The sequence below is a fragment of the Neoarius graeffei genome, chromosome 15 (genome assembly GCF_027579695.1).
Source record: "Neoarius graeffei isolate fNeoGra1 chromosome 15, fNeoGra1.pri, whole genome shotgun sequence".
Taxonomy (NCBI): domain Eukaryota; kingdom Metazoa; phylum Chordata; class Actinopteri; order Siluriformes; family Ariidae; genus Neoarius; species Neoarius graeffei.
Window position 1 is genome coordinate 5,056,456 of NC_083583.1, and position 19,259 is coordinate 5,075,714.

A 19,259-nucleotide genomic window follows, 5' to 3' on the forward strand; every position below is an offset into this window, starting at 1 on the left:
TAAATTGTGCAAACTTAAGCACCCTGTTAGGACATCAATGGGCTGTATTTTCAAACAAAAGTGCTATTATGGGTACTTTGTTATTGAAGTAACATTACAATGGGACTCGTCTGGTCTTCCTAATGGCAAATTCTTTGATAATATCATCAAATGATATTTCTCTTGAGATCTCTTGGTTGACGCTCATCAGAGCAAGCCCATTCAGACGTTCTTGACTCATTGTTGACCTTAAGTATGTCTTCAGCAGTTTTAATTTTGAAACGCTTCTTTCAGCAGAAGCTACTGTCACAGGTAGTGTAACAGCAGAGGAAAGGAGCGCGTATTTCTACATCCCCAGCCGCATCAGAGGTGTTGTAAAAAAGGTTTTCAACCTTTCATGAGCCAGGGCGCACTTTTTTCAATGAAAAAATCTCAAGGCACATCACCAATAGAAAATGTTGACAGGGTTTTGGTCGCCCTTGGCGCCCCTGAGCACACTTTGCACTCTAGGCAATTGCCTAGGTCGCCGGCGCTGGATGTGTGACTAGCTTGGTATAAAAATTAGCTGTACCTCGCTTTGTTTTTCACAAAATGCGCTGTTACAAACCTTGTAAATTTTCTGCTTGTTGTAAATATCAATAAAAGGATTGTGACACTGAGATTTTCCCGAGTCGAAAACCGAGACACTTTGTGTGTGACCGTGATACTTGTGCACGCACACGCGTTTTGATGTAAACCTGCGCCGGCTCAAACCGGCTCAGACAGGTGCTTTTATCATTTTATAGAAGCTCACTTTTATCAACATTTCAGAGAATAATCAAGTATTTTCTTGTTCTCTACATGTACTTCTATCACAATTCAGTTAAAGTAAGAAAATCAGACAACAGATGTGATGATAGGGAATAGGCCAATAGCCTAAATTTCAACTGATTTATTTCACCTTTGTGAAAACGCCAAGGAAATGCATTGCTTGCATATTAACATCAACATTTTATGCGATGAACTTTTTTTTTAAACAATAGCAATGTAACAGGAATGAGCGCATGAGCCTAATAGTTGTCACTTCTGAACCTTTACCCAAAATGCCTCTGTTTAATCTTAACCAGTGTCGGCTATTAACTATTTTGAAAACGTGAACCCTGAGTTGACAACAGCATCAAACAAGTCAAGACAATCTGTGATACAGATTAAAGACAGATGAAACAGACGAAAGACGACAAAAAATGTTTCAGAAACACAGCCACCCACCCCACCCTAAAGAAGATGCCATTTTATTGCATATATTTACATGATGAGTGAATTTGCTCCAGTAGCGCTTTATTGCCCGAGAGCCTGCTGTGAAACTGCAAGCAAGTATTGTCGAAATTAGCCCGGGTAATGAGCAAGGCTTCGAGAGTAGGCACGGTCATGTGATTCCTCTCGTCAGTCCAGGTGTTGCTCATGAGTGAAAATATTCGCTCAGCTGGAGCATTGGTGCCAGGTAGGCACATGGCAAACTGCCAAAGCTGGCTGACATTGCTGTAAGGAATCTCCCTACTCTTGAAGTGCGCGAACATCTCCGCCCAGTGCTCATCCGTTCGGCATTGTCGCATAGTAGTTGACAGCCGCTAGCGAAAAAAACTGTTATGACGCGGCCTCTATATTGCAACACTGTACAAATAGATACGTTGTAAGGTTGACTGTGCACACACGCACATTGATGCTGAATTGCTAGAAGCTTTATTGACTTCTCGTTGGCTATATATGATCGCTGTAACCGGGACAGTTTGTTAGTGTTTGGTGTAAACCGGGATATTTCAGCGTCCCGATGGACCTTTGTCGGGACTGGGGACACGCAACTCAAAATCGGGACTGTCCCAGTCAAACCGGGACGTCTGGTCACATTATTGTATAGGCTAAATGTACAACTGTACAGAAACAATCATAAACCTATTTGAATTGGGTATACACTGTGTGCACAATTATTAGGCAAGTTGTATTCCTGATGATTAATTTTATCGTTGAACAAATACAGTGCTCTGTCAATCCAAATTGTTAATAAACCTAAAACCAGAATGATTAACAAAGGAAAGGGGAGTTTAGGCCTTCTCAGGGGAATATATAAGTGTGCAGAATTATTAGGCAACATTTAGTGTGCAGAATTATTAGGCAACTAAATGAAAAGCTTAAAGTTTCCCATCTCACTTGTTTATTTTAATTTTCAGTGTAACAAATAAACAACTCAGAATTAACAAATAAACACTTCTAGCATTTCAAAAATATTCAGTGACCAATATAGCCACCCTTCTTTTCAATAACTGCCATGAGCCTTCCATCCAGTCTGTTAGTTTTTTGATTTGTTGACGATCAACTTTTTGTGCAGGAGCAACCACGGCCTCCCAAATGCTATTCAGAGTGGTGTATTGTCTTCCCTCGCTGTAAATCTCATGCTGAAGAAGGGGCCACAAATACTCAATAGGGTTTAAGTCAGGTGAGGAAGGGGGCCATGTCATTACTTTGTCATCTTTAAGGCCTTTGCGGGCTCGCCAAGCAGTGGAGTACTAGGGTGCATGTGATAGTGCATTGTTCTGCATAACAATCATGGCCTTCTTGAATGATGCAGACTTCTTCCCATACCACTGCTTGAAGAATGTATCTTTTAGAAACTGGCAGTAGGTTTGGAAGTTGATGTTAAGTCCATCTTCAACCTGAAATGGTCAAACTAGCTCATCCTTAATAATAGCAGCCCATGCCATTACCCCTCCACCACCTTGCTGGTGTCTGAGTCAAAGTGCCCTGTGTCCATTAGTTATCCAGCTATGGGCCCATCCATCTGGTCTATCCAGAGTCACTCTCATTTCATCCGTCCATAAAACCTTTGGAAAATCTGTCTTCAGATATTTCTTGGCCCAATCTTGACATTTCAACTTGTGAGTCTTGTTTAGTGGTGGTCGTGTTTCAGCCTTCCTTACCTTGGCCATGTCTCTGAGCACCGAACACCTTGTCCTTCTGGACACTCCAGGTCGGTTGCAGTTCTAGAATATTGTGGCACTGGAGGATAATGGGTTCCTGGTACTTCTCAAGTCTTTTGCGGTTAATTTGTGTCTTTTCTTCTCCACACATTTTTTGCGACCCTGTTGACTATTTGCAACAAAACGTTTGATTGTTCTGTGCTCACATTTCTATAGCTTAGCTATTTCAAGAGTGCTGCATCCCTCTGATAGGCATTTTACAATTTTAGTCTTTTCAGTGTCTGTTAAATCTCTTTTTTGGCCCATTTTGCCTGAGATAAAGAAGCTGCCTAATAATTATGCACACCTTAATATAGAGTATTAATGACTTTAGGTCACACCCTCCCTCATTACACAAATAAATACCACCTGAGAATGCTTAAATCCAATTAGCATTCAAGTGTATCTAGCTTGCGGTTGGAAAACATGCATAGAAATAATGGTAGGGTCAGAGTCCTCACTTGCCTAATAATTGTGCACACAGTGTAATCCTTAACTAATGATGAAATACCAGAGTGGAGCTCTCCAGACACTTCATTTGTAATTCATAGAACAGTGATTAGCATGAATATTAATGATACAAATTCCAAGAAAAATAAATTAAAAGGACACTCTGTAGAGTTCAAATCTCCACCAAGCCACAGATTCAGAATTTAGACAGATAAATTGGCTTCCAGTTGAAAAAAGGGTAGATCAAATTATACTCTCACACACACTCACAAAATTGTTCTGGGCAATGCTACTAGCTATATGTACAAGGGCTTTACTCTGGTAAACCAGCATCACCATTACCAGACAAGGAGAAGTGCGTCAAATTTCGTTATAAACAGAGCTTGTCTGTGAAGATTCTCAGTCATCCAGGTCATGGTAAACTGTGGGTGGGGAGAGAGAGCAACTGGACTTGCTTGAAGATTCTTGAAGATGTTTCACCTCTCATCCGAAAGGCTTCTTCAGTTCTGTATGACTGGTAGGGAGCATCAGGTATTTTTCCTACGGTATATCCACTGCATTGATGTGCTTAGAGAAGGCTTCCACCTCATGGGTTTGGATTTTCACCCAGGTGTCATCCACATATCTGAACCAGTGGCTGGGAGCAACTCCTGAAAAAGTGGTCAAAGCTTTATGTTCCACTTCCTCCATGTAAAGATTGGCCACAATAGGGGATACCGGTGAGCCCATGGCGCATCCATGCTTCTGTCTGTAGAAACTTTCATTAAACTGGAAATAAGTGGTGGTCAGGCAGAGGCCAAGCAGGGTGCAAATCTGGTCCGAGCCCTCCTTTCTTGGATGGTGAGGTTGGAGGGGGGTGCTTTCGCACTGGACAGAGCAGCTGATATAAATATCTGATGCTCCCTACCAGTCAGACAGAACTGAAGAAGCCTTTCGGATGAGAGGTGAAACGTCTTCAAGAATCTTCAAGCAAGTCCAGTTGCTCTCTTTTACCACCCACAGTTATAAACAGAGTAAATTCAAATGGTAAAGTTTCTTTTGGTCATGTTGCAAAAATCCTTTGGAATGCACTTCCTACCTCCTTGACCCAAATTATCGATTCAAAATTGTTCAAATTTAAGGTCAAGGAGTACTTTTTACAGGAAATTGAAAATAGCGAAAATAGTGTTTTCATTTTTTATTAATCTTTTCATCTTTTCAGGTCTTCTTGCCTGAATTTCTCTTCCCCTTGACATTTGGTACTCTTCGTTTTCTACCCTTTATTTTCATTTTATCCTTGTTTTTAAGAGTTTATTTACACTCACTTAGTATTTAATTTTATCTGTGATATTTGTCAGTTTAGATGTGATATCTTTTTTTGTCCATTGTATTTAATTTATACTAAAAAATGCTACACGTGATATTATATTCTAATCTGTGATGCGCAATCTTATGCTAACGTGTTTATCTGTTTTAATTATGCACATTTTTTTAGTTCTAATTATATTCAGTTTATATGCTTATGTTTTATTTCTGACTTTTCTGTTTGTTCATAATTTTTCTATTGTTTGACACACTTTAACCCTCATCCTACCATGCTATTTTACACCTTAATCTTACCATGTGGGGTCCGTTTGGACCCCAATACTTTTCTTTAAAATTAAAGCTTATAAAGACAAAATCACCAGATAAGTTTTGTTCAGAACATCTTGTATTAATAACAGCAATACACTAAAGGGCCCAAGGCATAAAGAACACACTTAACCTTCATCCTACCAGCCAATTTTACATACACAAACTACCAGGCGGGGTCCGTATGGACCCCAGGAGGGAATACCTTGAAATCAATGCAGTAAGAACCAATTCAATGCAGCAAACAGACATAACTTTATTGAAGAACAAAATCCACTATGGCTGAATATCAATGATGTATTATAAATGCAATAACATTGCAATAATATTGCAATAACTAGCATGCATGTAGCAAATTATAGCGCCACAAAAAAAAATTGGCATTATATACATGATTTTTGCAGCTCATGCAGCTGTAAAACATTCTGGATTACAACTTAGGTCTTTTCTTACAGAATTTAAAACAAAAAAGTAATTGTAAAATAATTTAGGGCTTTTGTTTTGCAGCCTGTGCTTATTGCAGCAGTGGGGTCCACACGGACCCCAAGAAGGAATGCCTTGGTAGTTTCATTATGGAACATAAAAGAAATAAAAGAAGTTAACTTTCAGTGTGCTATTCAATTATAAAATGAAAGACAGATAAATTTTACTCTGGGGTCCGGTTGGACCCCAGTAACAAATTAATTATACCTTCACAATGCAAAAAGCTGATCTTCCGGTGCTTTAGTGTTTTAATTAAGAAATAAATTCCGACAAATTCATAAAACAGTGAGGCAGTATGTCACATATTTTTAAAATGGCAAACAAACATATCGGTGCGGGGTCCAGATGGACCCCACTTGGTAGGATGAAGGTTAAATTTATCTTTAATTTTATAATAATATGTCATCTTGTAATTTTTGCAACTTTTATATATTCATTATACTCAGTTTAATCAATTATTATAATATATTGATGATTCTGTGACTTTTAATATTATTTTAATCTTGTTGTTAACAAATCACATCTAGTGTCTATAACAATATACAGGACCGCAATGGAAATAAGAGACTGTTTTCTCTTTATTGCATTTTTATCCTGCAACTATATTTTAAAATATCAATGACATTCTATTAATTTTCATTTGTATTTTGGTTGTTTTTTATGCACTATGCACTTGTAAATTTTTAGTTTGTCTATTTCTTTGTTGCAAATAAACTCAATCAATCAATCAATCAATCAATCAATCAATCAATCAATTCAGATTTGCATCAAAATCTAATCAACTGTTCCTTGGCCCATGGATCACCTTTCTTCCAAATTTCATCAAAATCCTTTCACTACTTTTTGAGTGATGTTGAGAACAGACAAACAAACAAACAAACGGAGGTGAAAACATAACCTCCTCCAATAAAGTTGTCTGAGGTTAAAAAAAAAAAGAGCTAACGTCAACAGACCTTAGCCTTAATCTAACCTTAGGCTATCTATGGTAAATTTCATGTCATGCTGTGATAGTAAAATAATCAACAAAAATGTGGTGTGATGAAGTGTACAGTTACACCCCAGAGTTGAATATTTTCCTGTAACAGCACACCTCTCTAATGCTACATGAATTCAGCCCGGTTTTAAAACAATCTTGTTGGGTCTGAATATGAACGTCGCAAATGACAGACCTTGTAGTGTGAAAATCAAAGAACAGTGATGTGGTGTCTGGGAAGTCCGACAACACCCCAAAGAAAAGTCGAGCATGTCAAGATTTTTTGCATTTTCTCGCCTAGCTTGACAATTCTAACAACTCTTGAGACACCAGTCATGCTGACTTCTTCTGCTCTCTGGACCTGCCCGATCCATCCTGACGCCCTACTTCTGGCTGGAGTCTCATCACATCGCTTGTGTGGAGGACGGCCCCATATGGCCAGTTGAAAGTCACACTTAGAAGACGGCTCTGTAAAAACACTTCCAGTTTTGCTCTGATGGTTTAGGACTACAATCACCATGTTAACTTTAGGACTGCAGTTGTCATGAACAGTTTATAACTTCAACAAAACAGACTTCATGTTAAAACTACAATGAATTTCCTGGTTACACAGTTGTACTTTGTGACTCTATAGGATACAGTTATAGAAGTGAGTTATTTATAATCATGCTATCTGTTATCACCCAGATGAGGATGGGTTCCCTTTTGAGTCTGGTTCCTCTCAAAGTTTCTTCCTTGTGTCGTCTGAGGGAATTTTTCCTCACCGCCATCATCACAGGCTTACTTATTAGAAATAAATACATTTCAAAGTCCTTCCGGTGCCAGGACCTGGTCTTCACAGGCAGTCTCCCATCCCAGTACTAACAAGGCTCTTAAGGCGCATTGGGTGGCACCAATCTCCACTTCTATAACCCTCGGCCACTCTTGCCTATACAGCTAGGGTTACAGTGGGGGGCGGGTCCTCTGGTAACTATGAGAGTTTGACTTCCCACTCACATCTGTATTTCAGCATGCCTTGCCAGACGGCAGTAGGTCCCATTTTTATGATGGTCTTTGGTATGACCTGACCGCGAGTAGAACTTGCAATCTCCCAATTGAGAGGCAGACATGCTAACCAGGGCGGCACGGTGGTGTAGTGGTTAGCGCTGTCACCTCACAACAAGAAGGTCCAGGTTCGAGCCCTGTGGCCGGCAAGGGCCTTTCTGTGTGGAGTTTGCATGTTCTCCCCGTGTCCGCGTGGGTTTCCTCCGGGTGCTCCGGTTTCCCCCACAGTCCAAAGACATGCAGGTTAGGTTAACTGGTGACTCTAAATTGAGCGTAGGTGTGAATGTGAGTGTGAATGGTTGTCTGTGTCTATGTGTCAGCCCTGTGATGACCTGGCGACTTGTCCAGGGTGTACCCCGCCTTTCGCCCGTAGTCAGCTGGGATAGGCTCCAGCTTGCCTGCGACCCTGTAGAACAGGATAAAGCGGCTACAGATAATGAGATGAGATGAGACATGCTAACCACTAGAGTCAAGTCAAGTTTATTTGTATAGCGCTTTTAACAATAAACATTGGCGCAAAACAGCTTTACAGAATTTGAACGACTTAAAACACGAGCTAATTTTATCCCTAATCTATCCCTAATGAGCACGCCTGTGGCGAAGGTGGCAAGGAAAAACTCCCTCAGATGACATGAGGAAGAAACCTCGAGAGGAACCAGACTCAAAAGGGAACCCATCCTCATTTGGGCAGCAACAGACAACATGACAACATAACATTAACAGTTTTAACTGTTGATCAACAAAACCACTAGACCAGTTTGCATTATAAATGAATTTATTAGGGATAAAATTGGTTCATATGTTTAAAGTCTTTAATTTTCTGTAAAGTTGCTTTGCAACGATGTGTGATGTTAAAAGCGTGATGCAAATAAACTGATTTGACTTCTTACAGCATGTTCTTTGAAGTTCTTTCGATCGCCATGATTGACAATTTCTCGTCCCTCCTCCTGGAGACATGCAAGGACATGAATGATGATTATTGCTCAGAGTCAAACTTGTAGTGTTGCCAGTCTCCTGATTAAGACACGACAATAATTTATAGCACTATGATTGCCTACTCTAACATAGTGGCCTTCATTAAAGACAAAAATATTGTGTAGTCTGATCCTGGGATCAGTGTTTTATTCCTCTTATACCACAGTGCTTTGCACAAGGCTAACAATTTTAAAGCTAGACGGCCTTTCAATTTCATAAAATCAGTGAAATTTATTTCCCTCTGAAATGTGGTGATTGTGAGATGTTTATTTCTGTAATTTCTCACAAAATATCAGGCCATTCTGTGGCTGGGAAGTTATTTAATTTGAGGGGATTAAAGCAAATAGTGTGCATGAAATCGCTCGCGTCGTGCAGTCAAGCAGACAGAGGAAGTCCGTGTGCGCATGCGCAGGTTTACCTCCTTCTTCTTCTTCTTTTGGGTTTTACGGCAGCTGGCATCCACAGTGCTGCATTACTGCCATCTACAGGTTTCCCTTTGAGCGTACACTGACAGTTCCATCATTCTGTCGCTAAACGAACAGCTGATCACACCGAGGTGCTTGCTGAGCGCCAATATTTATTAGTTTGGTCCTGTGTTTCCTTTCCTTCGTATAGAACACGTCTTTTCTTCTTGCTTTCTTTCCGTTACTGTAGTCGCTCTTTCACGTTTCATTCGCACACTCACGTCCTCCATTTTTCTCTCCTGTTTCAAATTTGTATCCCACAGTGCCTTGAGCGAACAGGGAAAGCCCACCACGTGATGCATGATGTCGTATCTTGAATTGGGTCATGGTGAAGCAGGAAAAAATAGCAGAGAATTTAGGGCCACATGGCCCTAAATTAATTCATTATTCTTTTTTTTTTAAACCTAATAAAATTGGAAGTCTGTGATTCGAATTCAGTAGCTTTTGGTCCATTGAACAAAAATTATTGGGTGTCGGGGAAAATTCTTTTCATGACCTACATTTGAAAAATCTTAAAGGAAGTCCACCTTTCATGGAGTAAGAACCTGACATTTCATACTTTTTATCCATTTATAGTTTACCTACAAAGTTTGTTCTGGTTCTCATTTACATTATAGCAGCTATAAACATCCTTTCCCTGACCAGCCTCTTTTTTTCCTCTCTTGAAGTTAATAAGGCAAAAAAATACCGCAGCTTGTCATGTTTTCTTACTGAGAAAGTGAAAAGCATAACCTCTTTTGTTCTAAAGATGTCACGAATCTTAAATTTTCATCCTTACTTCTGACTGTTACAAAGCGCTGACACTGGAGACTCCTTTCATCCATGTTAAAGAAACGATTCCTGATAGAAACTTTCATTATAGAGTATCATTAGCGATTTGGAGCTGCTGTTCTAGAAAATTAATCTCCTTCTGACCAATCACAATCCAGAATTCAACAGCACTGAACTGAATATTTATCATGAAGGAAGCATACGTCACACTCTTTCATTTTTTGTTTAATACCGATCAGTGTCACATATAACAGGTATCATGAATATAAGTCCAAATGCGTACAACACATTACTAAAAATCACATCAAATATACACAGTTGCAATACACAACACTTTACAATATAGAAGATGTAGGCTTCTGATCACGCACACACAGAAACATGCTCACACACACACACACATTGTGAAAAGAGTTTTAATGTGGCGTGATTCAGTGGTGAAGAAGATAAAAATGTGGATTTAATTCCATACAAACACGAACTGTCCTCTATAAATATCCATTCAGACGTCAGTGCAAGTTCCTCCTCGATCCGTGTTAAAGGGCTGCAACACGACACCATGTCACCACTGGACAAGTGAAAATTTCTGCTCCATTTTCTCTTTCATTTCACAAATTCAGGGATGTTCCAGCTGTACAAATTTGGTCACTGTGGGCACCTCGGAAACAGAGAGATGACGTATATACACGAGCGTGTCTTCTTTTTGAGCCGTTTGTCTTTTGAAACGTCCTTCTGTAGAACATGGACGGATTATTACTGGATCCCTCGGAACAAGCACATGGCGAACACCATCGCGAAGAGCTGAGGAGGACAGAAAGAATAAAGGACTGAATTAGGAACAAACAGTCCTGTAACAAGTTAAAAAACAAACATTCTTTTTTCTTTTTCTCCTTTTTTTAAACACACACCTTCGGTAAACCACACACTTTATTAGCATTGTATGTATGAAGCAGGTTCTAGGAAGGTGAAGCCATGTTTGAAACCTGTGTTCACATTTCAAAAAAGCAAAAAGTTGCTCATATTGCTGATTGTTTGTGGGTGTGGCCTGTACAGCACTTTGTTGTTGTTGTGTGAGAAACAGTAGTAGCTGTATATACCAGAGAGGAACCGTCAGGGCCTTCTAGGCGTTCAGAGAAGGCTCAAACATCTCAGCATTTCAAATGCTTTATTTAATTGCTTTCATTCTTTCATGATGATTATCCTCTTCTAATTCGGCCTCATTGTCTATCAAATGTGCTTCAGAAATGAAAGGGTTACTGTCCTGAAAACATTAAAATCCAGTTCTCCAATGAGATTGTTTTGTTTGTTGTCTCTAGGCTGAGAAGAGTTTCGAGCTGCTCACTCATTGGTTAGGACTTCACTGCCGGGACAGAAGGCCATGGCAGTGTACGTTTATGTAGGAAGTGACAGATGAATTAACCTATCAGATTTTGATTTAGGGCGGCACGGTGGTGTAGTGGTTAGCACTGTCGCCTCACAGCAAGAAGGTCCGGGTTCGAGCCCCGTGGCCGGCGAGGGCCTTTCTGTGCGGAGTTTGCATGTTCTCCCCGTGTCCGCGTGGGTTTCCTCCGGGTGCTCCGGTTTCCCCCACAGTCCAAAGACATGCAGGTTAGGTTAACTGGTGACTCTAAATTGAGCGTAGGTGTGAATGTGAGTGTGAATGGTTGTCTGTGTCTATGTGTCAGCCCTGTGATGACCTGGCGACTTGTCCAGGGTGAACCCCGCCTTTCGCCCGTAGTCAGCTGGGATAGGCTCCAGCTTGCCTGCGACCCTGTAGAACAGGATAAAGCGGCTACAGATAATGAGATGAGTTATCGCAACTTAATGCAAGAATTATACATGACTGTGAAATAAAGAAGATTCATTTTCTGTTTTCATTTCGTCCACCAGGTGGCAGTGAGAGACAATAAAACATCTTCAAAACATCTTTCAGGGATGAAATCAGAATCCTGATCTTACTTCTATGGTCAGGACAACGATAGCGAGCGCTCCGGCCATGTAGATGTACGCCTCGAAGTAATCCACCACAGCCGAATAACAGCCCTGTAAAGATAAATAAATAAATAAAAATTAAAAAATTAAAAAAAGAGAGAGGGCATGTTTCAGCATCACGTGAAATGATGATGCACAAATCTCACAGACATCCGAGATACGACTTCAAAATAACACAAGGATACGATACATCTAAGGAATAGCACACTCTGTGTCGTGCTGTTGTTGGAAAATAACAAGTGATGGCTTGGTGTGATGAAGCAGAGTTATGGTTTCCACACTGAAGTGGATTATTTTCTGAGAACGGCACACCTTGAAGTGTTTTATTCCTTTTATACAACAGCAACTTGCTCACAAAAAATGACACATCGTACTTTTTCTTTCTTCAGAGCTACATTTAATGTTGAACGTCTGCGAGACACGTTAGTTCCTGTTATCAGTCACGTTACAGCAGCTATAAAGTGCACCGTAATATAAACATGTGACTTGCAGCTGCGCGAGTGTCCTTCTGACCAATCACAATCCAGAATTGTACATGAACTAATTTGGGGGTGTGGTTATGTGATAACGGTTTGTGATGTCACTACAGTTTGTAAGATCCAAAGGCTGTGAACTAATCATGTCTGATATGCAAATGATGATGATGATAACTGTATGCTAAGATGGCTTCTTCAAGTTGCTAACGTCAGTGATGACCGCAGTCGTGGTTTCGATGGTAACATTATATTTTGACAGGCTTGGCTTTAATGTTATAAATATATAAATCAGTGAGAAAGTGACAAGCTAAGTTAGTGATGTTCGCGATAATACACTAGCAAAGATGTCAGGAGTATGGACCCTTTTCACGTGACGTCACGACAAACGCGGCCGCCATTTTGGACGTGTACTACCAGTAGTTTACCACAGCCAGCATTGAGGAACGGCAGCAAAGAAAGTGTTTATTTTCAGCAAGACTTCCATCATGCCACTATATTGTTGTGCACCTGGATGTAGTAACCATCAACAAACAAGGCAAGGGTTATCATTTTATCGGATCCCGACGGAGAAGATGGATAGCGGCCATTAACAGATTGGCAGCCCTCGGCATACCAACGCTTGTGTAGTGACCACTTTGTTGGAGGTAAGACGAATAAAATTAGCCAGAAAAGGCATTACATTGCTGTTAACATTCTGTGGCGGCGAGTGTGTAACCAAATAGGCTAAAATAACCCATTGTAACCTCTTTGTTCTTCTGTAGTAGCTATTAGCTAACGACATTAGCTAGCGTTGTGTTCCTTTGCTGTTGGTAGACTGTAGGACAGATCAGAGGCAGTGTCCTACAAACAGCGCTTAATTTGAGGGGGAGCAAGCCGGAGCGCGCTCCGGAACCTCGGGCGTTGGCTCCGGCAGCTATTTACACTGGATCCAGTGATCCGACACCTCTCTTGACTATGTAACAAAAAAAAAAAAAAAAACGATTGTCTTTAGGCTTGCCATCCTTCCACTTGCAAGTGGTAAGTGATCTGCGCTGGGATCACACACACAGCGGCTCAGTCCCGAATCGTGGCTCGTGCACTTCACTCGTGCGCTGTGTGAGCTGCGCAGGGCCGGAGTGCGCACCCTCCAGAGGGCACTCGCTGTTCAGAGCGGAGTGATTTGGAGCGCAGGATGCCTGCGGAGCCGAGCGTATCCGTGTATTGGTGTTGCTGTGTGCAGACAAATCGTGTATTGGTGTTGCTGTGTGCACACTAATCGCTTTTAAAAACGTTAATCTGATGATCCGCTGATACGGTCTAATGTAAACATGGGCTAAGTGTTCAAAATAAGAGGAACATGTATTTGTCTCTTAAATCCAGGCCGTTCCCTGTAATCTGTAACACTGGGTTGGAGAAAGTAATGGCAAATAGTGAGTGCACAAACCATAGAAGGTAAACTGTACACAGCGCCAGGGCAGTGTGATGGTATGTCTACTTTTAGATTGTGTTAGCTTATCAATGAACACACTCGTCACTCGACGAGTTTCACGTCTTTACGACGGATACTTAAATGTGTGTTAGGTATTATTGTTGCAGTCTAAGCAGTCATTGTAGCAGCTAGATGAGCGAGAACCGAAAGGGTCTGTGCCATAAACCGTTATTTCTGTACGGCGTTGCTAATGTGTCGTTACTGTTGTTATTTCTCCCTCTGCTCGCCCTGTAAATGCCCTACGTCGCTGGATAGCGAAGGTGTTTTCTGCATCTCGCTCCTTTTTCTTGTATGTTCTCCATTGGTCGCCTTCCTCGCATTCAAACCAATTCGAGCCGAAGTCCGCTACATGTCCAAAATGGTGGTCGCGTTTACGAAGGTCACGTGACTGAAAAGGGTCTATAGGGTGATGTTTCCTAATTTGCATAATAATGCATATTCATAAAAGTTGCCACTTTTCTTGAGGATAAAGTTTCAGAGATGCGTTCTGACACATTTTTGGACATAAACATTATTTTGCTCTGAATACACAATTGTTTTAATATACACATGTGATTCGCAGCTGCGCGACTGTCCTTCTGACCAATCACAATCCAGAATTATCCATGAATTAATTTTGGGGTGTGGTTACATAAGAACAGTTTGTGATGTAACTATAGTTTGTAAGATCCAAAGGCTTTGAACCAATCATGTCTGATATGCAAATGATAATGATAACCGTATGCTAAGATGGCTTCCTCATGTTGCTAACGTCAGTGATGACCACAGTCGTGGTTGCTATGGTAATATATTTTGACAGGCTTGGCTAATGTTTTATATATATATAAGTCAGTGAGAAAGTGACAAGCTAAGTTAGCCATGTTGGCAAATATATACTCGCAAAGATGTCAGGAGTATAGGGCGATGTTTCCTAATTTGTATATTCATAAAACCTGACATTTTTATTGAGGATAAAGTCTGAGAGATGCGTTCTGACCCATTTTTGGACATAAACATTATTTTGCTCTGAATACACAATTGTTGTAATATAAACATGTGATTTGCAGCTGCACGACTGTCCTTCTGACCAATCGCAATCCAGAATTATCCATGAATTAATTTTGGGGCGTGGTTATATAAGAACAGTTTGTGATGTCACTACAGTTTGTAAGATCCAAAGGCTTTGAACAAATCAGGCCTAATATGCAAATGATGATGATGATGATGATGATGATGATGATAAATGTATGCTAAGATGGCTTCCTCATGTTGCTAATGTCATGGTTGCTATGGTAACATATTTTGACAGGCTTGGCTAATGTTAAAAATATATAAAATCAGCGAGAACATGACAAGCTAAGTTAGCAATGTTAGCAATAATACACTAGCAAAGATGTCAAGAGTATCGGGCAATGGTTCCTAATTTGCATATTCATGCATATTCATACACCTTGACATTTTTATTGAGGATAAAGTTTCAGAGATGGGTTCTGACCCATTTTTGGACATATTAACATTATTCTGCTCTGAATACACAATCGTTTTAGAGAAACGTACGATGCTAACCTTGATGCGGAAGGGCATGCTGCCCCTGAGACACTTGTCTACCTTCATCAGCTGCTCGTTCCTCAGGCAGCAGACCTCAGGAACGGCTCTGCCGGGGTTCATGCGTCTGAAGAGGCTCTGCTGATCGAAATCATCAGCGCTGTTCACGCCGCAGCATTCGAACTGCACAATGAAACGCAGTAACACGAGCCATGAGTGTTAGCACCTCGACACACACACAAAAAAAAAAAATCACAGAACATAAACATGTGTAAAGAAAAGTGAAGTGAACCGTAGCCATGATGGTGTTCCAGGTGGCGGTGAAGACGTCCGTGCTGTTGTTGCCTTGATAATGTGCTTTCAGGTCCTTGGTGAAATAATCTCTGGTGAGCTGTTGATGCAAGAATACAATTAGGTGTGTTATAGCGCAAATTAAATCACTCCATGATGAATGGTGGAGATGCGGAAACTCACATGCTCGCGGAATATGAACGCCAAAATGGCTGCAGCGAGCTCTGCCAGGAATATGATCAGGATGAGCAAGAAGAACTGCACAAACAAAAGAAGCAGGAAAGAGAGACTTAGTATTATCAGCACCTATTATTACCAAATCAAAAGTGACATTTTATATTTTTTTTAGTCCAGAAATTTTCACCAAATCCAAAATAAACAAATTTCGACTGATTCTGAATGAATCATTTGTTTGTTTGTTTGTTTGTTTGTTTGTTTGTTGTATGTATCCTAAGCCGATTAGGACAGTGAGCGGACGATTTTCACTTATACACATGTTATGTAAAGAATAAAGCACCGTGTGTGGCGCTGTTACAGTAAAACCAGAACGTCAAGGGCGTAGTCGCTCCTCTGTCCTGCCAGCAAAACAACCACGACGACCAAAACATCAAACAGAACTGAATTCGCATGATAAATGAGAGAAGAGATACAATTCTGGGGCGGCACAGTGGTGTAGTGGTTAGCGCTGTCGCCTCACAGCAAGAAGGTCCTGGGTTCGAGCCCCGGGGCCGGCGAGGGCCTTTCTGTGTGGAGTTTGCATGTTCTCCCCGTGTCCGCGTGGGTTTCCTCCGGGTGCTCCGGTTTCCCCCACAGTCCAAAGACATGCAGGTTAGGTTAACTGGTGACTCTAAATTGACCGTAGGTGTGAATGTGAGTGTGAATGGTTGTCTGTGTCTGTGTCAGCCCTGTGATGACCTGGCGACTTGTCCAGGGTGAACCCCGCCTTTCACCCATAGTCAGCTGGGATAGGCTCCAGCTTGCCTGCGACCCTGTAGAAGGATAAAGCGGCTAGAGATAATGAGATGAGATGAGATACAATTCTAGTCAGAAGAAAATGTGTTAAGTGACCTAATGACTAATTTGTTAGCAAAAAAATTGACAATACAGTGACCAAGTTTTGTGCAGAAAGAAGGTCGAGTTCTTTCAAATAAAACAATCAGAACTGAAATCCCTTGAGAACTGAGAGAGGAGATATGATTTAACTGAAAATAAACAAATTGTTTACAACAGGAAAATCAACAAACAAATGACCAAGTTTTGTTCCTTGAGGGAAGCTCGACCCGAAACGTCGATCAGAACTGGAATCAGAATAGAAATCAGAGAGGAGACACAATTCTAGTGAAAGGCCTGGAAAATTCGTTAATTTGGCCTAATTAGTAACTCATTAGCAAAAAATTTGACAAAACAACAACCAAGTTTTGTGTGGAGTGACGAGTTCTTTCAAATAAAACAATCGGAACGGAAATCCGTGGAGAACTGATGGATGAGATACGATTTAGCTGAATTGTGGATGACAGACTCTACGCCATGGCAACAGCTCACCGGCCTTACGGACAAATGAGCTAATAATCAACAACAGAATGAAGTAACGAAGCAGAGTTACTGTTATTACTCTGAAGGTGATTATTTTCCTCTAACAGCACACCCTGAAGTGTTTTATTCCTCTTACACCACAGCAGTTTTCTGACAGTTCTCATCTCATCTCATCTCATTATCTGTAGCCGCTTTATCCTGTTCTACAGGGTCGCAGGCAAGCTGGAGCCTATCCCAGCTGACTACGGGCGAGAGGCGGGGTTCACCCTGGACAAGTCGCCAGGTCATCACAGGGCTGACACATAGACACAGACAACCATTCACACTCACATTCACACCTACGCTCAATTTAGAGTCACCAGTTAACCTAACCTGCATGTCTTTGGACTGTGGGGGAAACCGGAGCACCCGGAGGAAACCCACGCGGACACGGGGAGAACATGCAAACTCCGCACAGAAAGGCCCTCGCCGGCCACGGGGCTCGAACCCGGACCTTCTTGCTGTGAGGTGACAGCGCTAACCACTACACCACCGTGCTGCCCAAATCACTTTATAGTTGTTACAAAGAAAGTTTGCAAAAGACATCACAAAAATATCTCAGGAAAGCGTATTGCGATATCATTTATCACGCTATTGATAATCCTGTCGTTGTATCGCTCAGAAATAGAACTGATCCCAGAAACACCCGAAGAATTTCACTGGACAGGAAATTGACTCACAAACAGGAGCAGACATTTGTTCTCCCGTATGGCTCCACAGCAGCCCAGGAAGCCGAGCAGGAACAGCATGGAGCCCATGGCCAGGATCACATAGACTCCGGTGAAAAGCAGAGGATTGGCTGCGACGATCTCCCTGAAACCTGTGGGATCCACCAGCACCCAGATTCCCAGGCCGAGTAAAAACGCCCCACCCAGCTGTCGGAGAAGAGAAGCAGGAACGTTATTGGGAATCAAACACACAACAACAGGGAGGTGTGAAGAAGTGAAGGTATTGTTACCACCCTGAAGCTGATTATTTTCTTATAACAGTACACCACCATCAGCCAATCCCTCGACAGCAGCACAATACAAGGGCAAGTCAAAAAGTTCTAAGACAAATTGAAAAAAATCTTTATTTTTGAAAATAACAAAGCTATTTCTGTACATATCCTCCATTTAAGTCTAAACACTTCTGCAAGCGGTGTTTCCATCGGAGAATTCCTTCTTTGTAGAATTCTGGGGGATGTCCTTCACACCTTTTGAAATTATAACATCTGTCTTAGAACTTTTTGACTTACCCTCGTGTGTCAAATCACGCAGATACAAATCAAGAGCTTCAGTTAATGTTCAAACATCAGAATGGGAAAAATTGTGATCTCAAACTAAGTGTGACTTTCTTTCACTGTGGTATGGGTGTTGGTTCGAGCCAGATGGACTGATTTGAGTATTTCAGGAATTGCTGATCTCCTGGGGTTTTCACACACAACAGTCTCTAGAGTTTACGCAGAATGGTGCGAAAAACAAAAAACACTGAGCGACAGTTCTGTGGGTGGAAACAAACGTTCAGTTGATAAGAGAGGGTCAGAGGAAAATGGACACATTGGTTCGAGCTTTTTGGCCAGGAAGGATATAGTAACTCATATAATCACTCTTTACAACTGTGGTGAGCAGAAAAGCATCTCAGCATGCAACAGCAGAAGAACACACTGGGTTCCACTCCTGTAGCCAAGAACAGGGATCTTAGAATCAACAACAAGTTCCTATTAAAGTGGCCGGTGAGTGTATATGTACAGTCAGGTCCATAAGTATTTGAACACTGACTAAATTTTGCCTCTGTACTCCCCACAATGGATTTGAAATGAAGCCATCAAGATGGGATTAGAGGTCTGCGCGGGTCGGATTTTTCAGTCCCGCTCCCGCCCACGCCCGCATTGTGCAGTCCCGCTCCCGCCCGCGCCCGCAAAGAATTATGATTTTCAGTCCCGCTCCCGCCCGCGCCCACAAAAAAATTATGATTTTCAGTCCCGCTCCCACCTGCCATATTTTGTCCCGCTCCCGCCCGCAAATCCCGCATGATGCAGACGTTCGCGTTATTTCTCAGGAAAGTTCTTGTCTTGACACAGCGTGATAGTGCCCCGCCCCCTACTTTGAGTGGATTTGAGCATAAATATCTACAGCTCACGTTTGTTATTATTTACCTTGTTTCTGAATTCAGCATGTAGTGTTTCTAATAATAATAATAATTAGTGCTGTCAAG

General features: G+C 41.5%; 1 protein-coding gene across 3 annotated transcripts in view; it reads right to left on the reverse strand.

Moving 5' to 3' along the window:
* Nucleotides 1-9,957: 9,957 nt before the first annotated feature.
* The window catches only part of tspan18a (tetraspanin 18a), a 154,117-nt gene continuing 144,815 nt past the window's right edge, over nucleotides 9,958-19,259 (reverse strand). For all 3 annotated transcript variants that reach the window (XM_060940403.1, XM_060940404.1, XM_060940402.1), the window contains 6 exons: nucleotides 17,744-17,938; nucleotides 15,675-15,749; nucleotides 15,493-15,591; nucleotides 15,222-15,383; nucleotides 11,700-11,783; nucleotides 9,958-10,541 (listed from right to left, as the gene is read on the reverse strand). In XM_060940403.1, coding sequence (XP_060796386.1) covers nucleotides 10,494-10,541; nucleotides 11,700-11,783; nucleotides 15,222-15,383; nucleotides 15,493-15,591; nucleotides 15,675-15,749; nucleotides 17,744-17,938 — 663 coding nt within the window. In that variant the 3' untranslated portion in view covers nucleotides 9,958-10,493. The remainder of the gene's footprint in view (nucleotides 10,542-11,699; nucleotides 11,784-15,221; nucleotides 15,384-15,492; nucleotides 15,592-15,674; nucleotides 15,750-17,743; nucleotides 17,939-19,259) is intronic.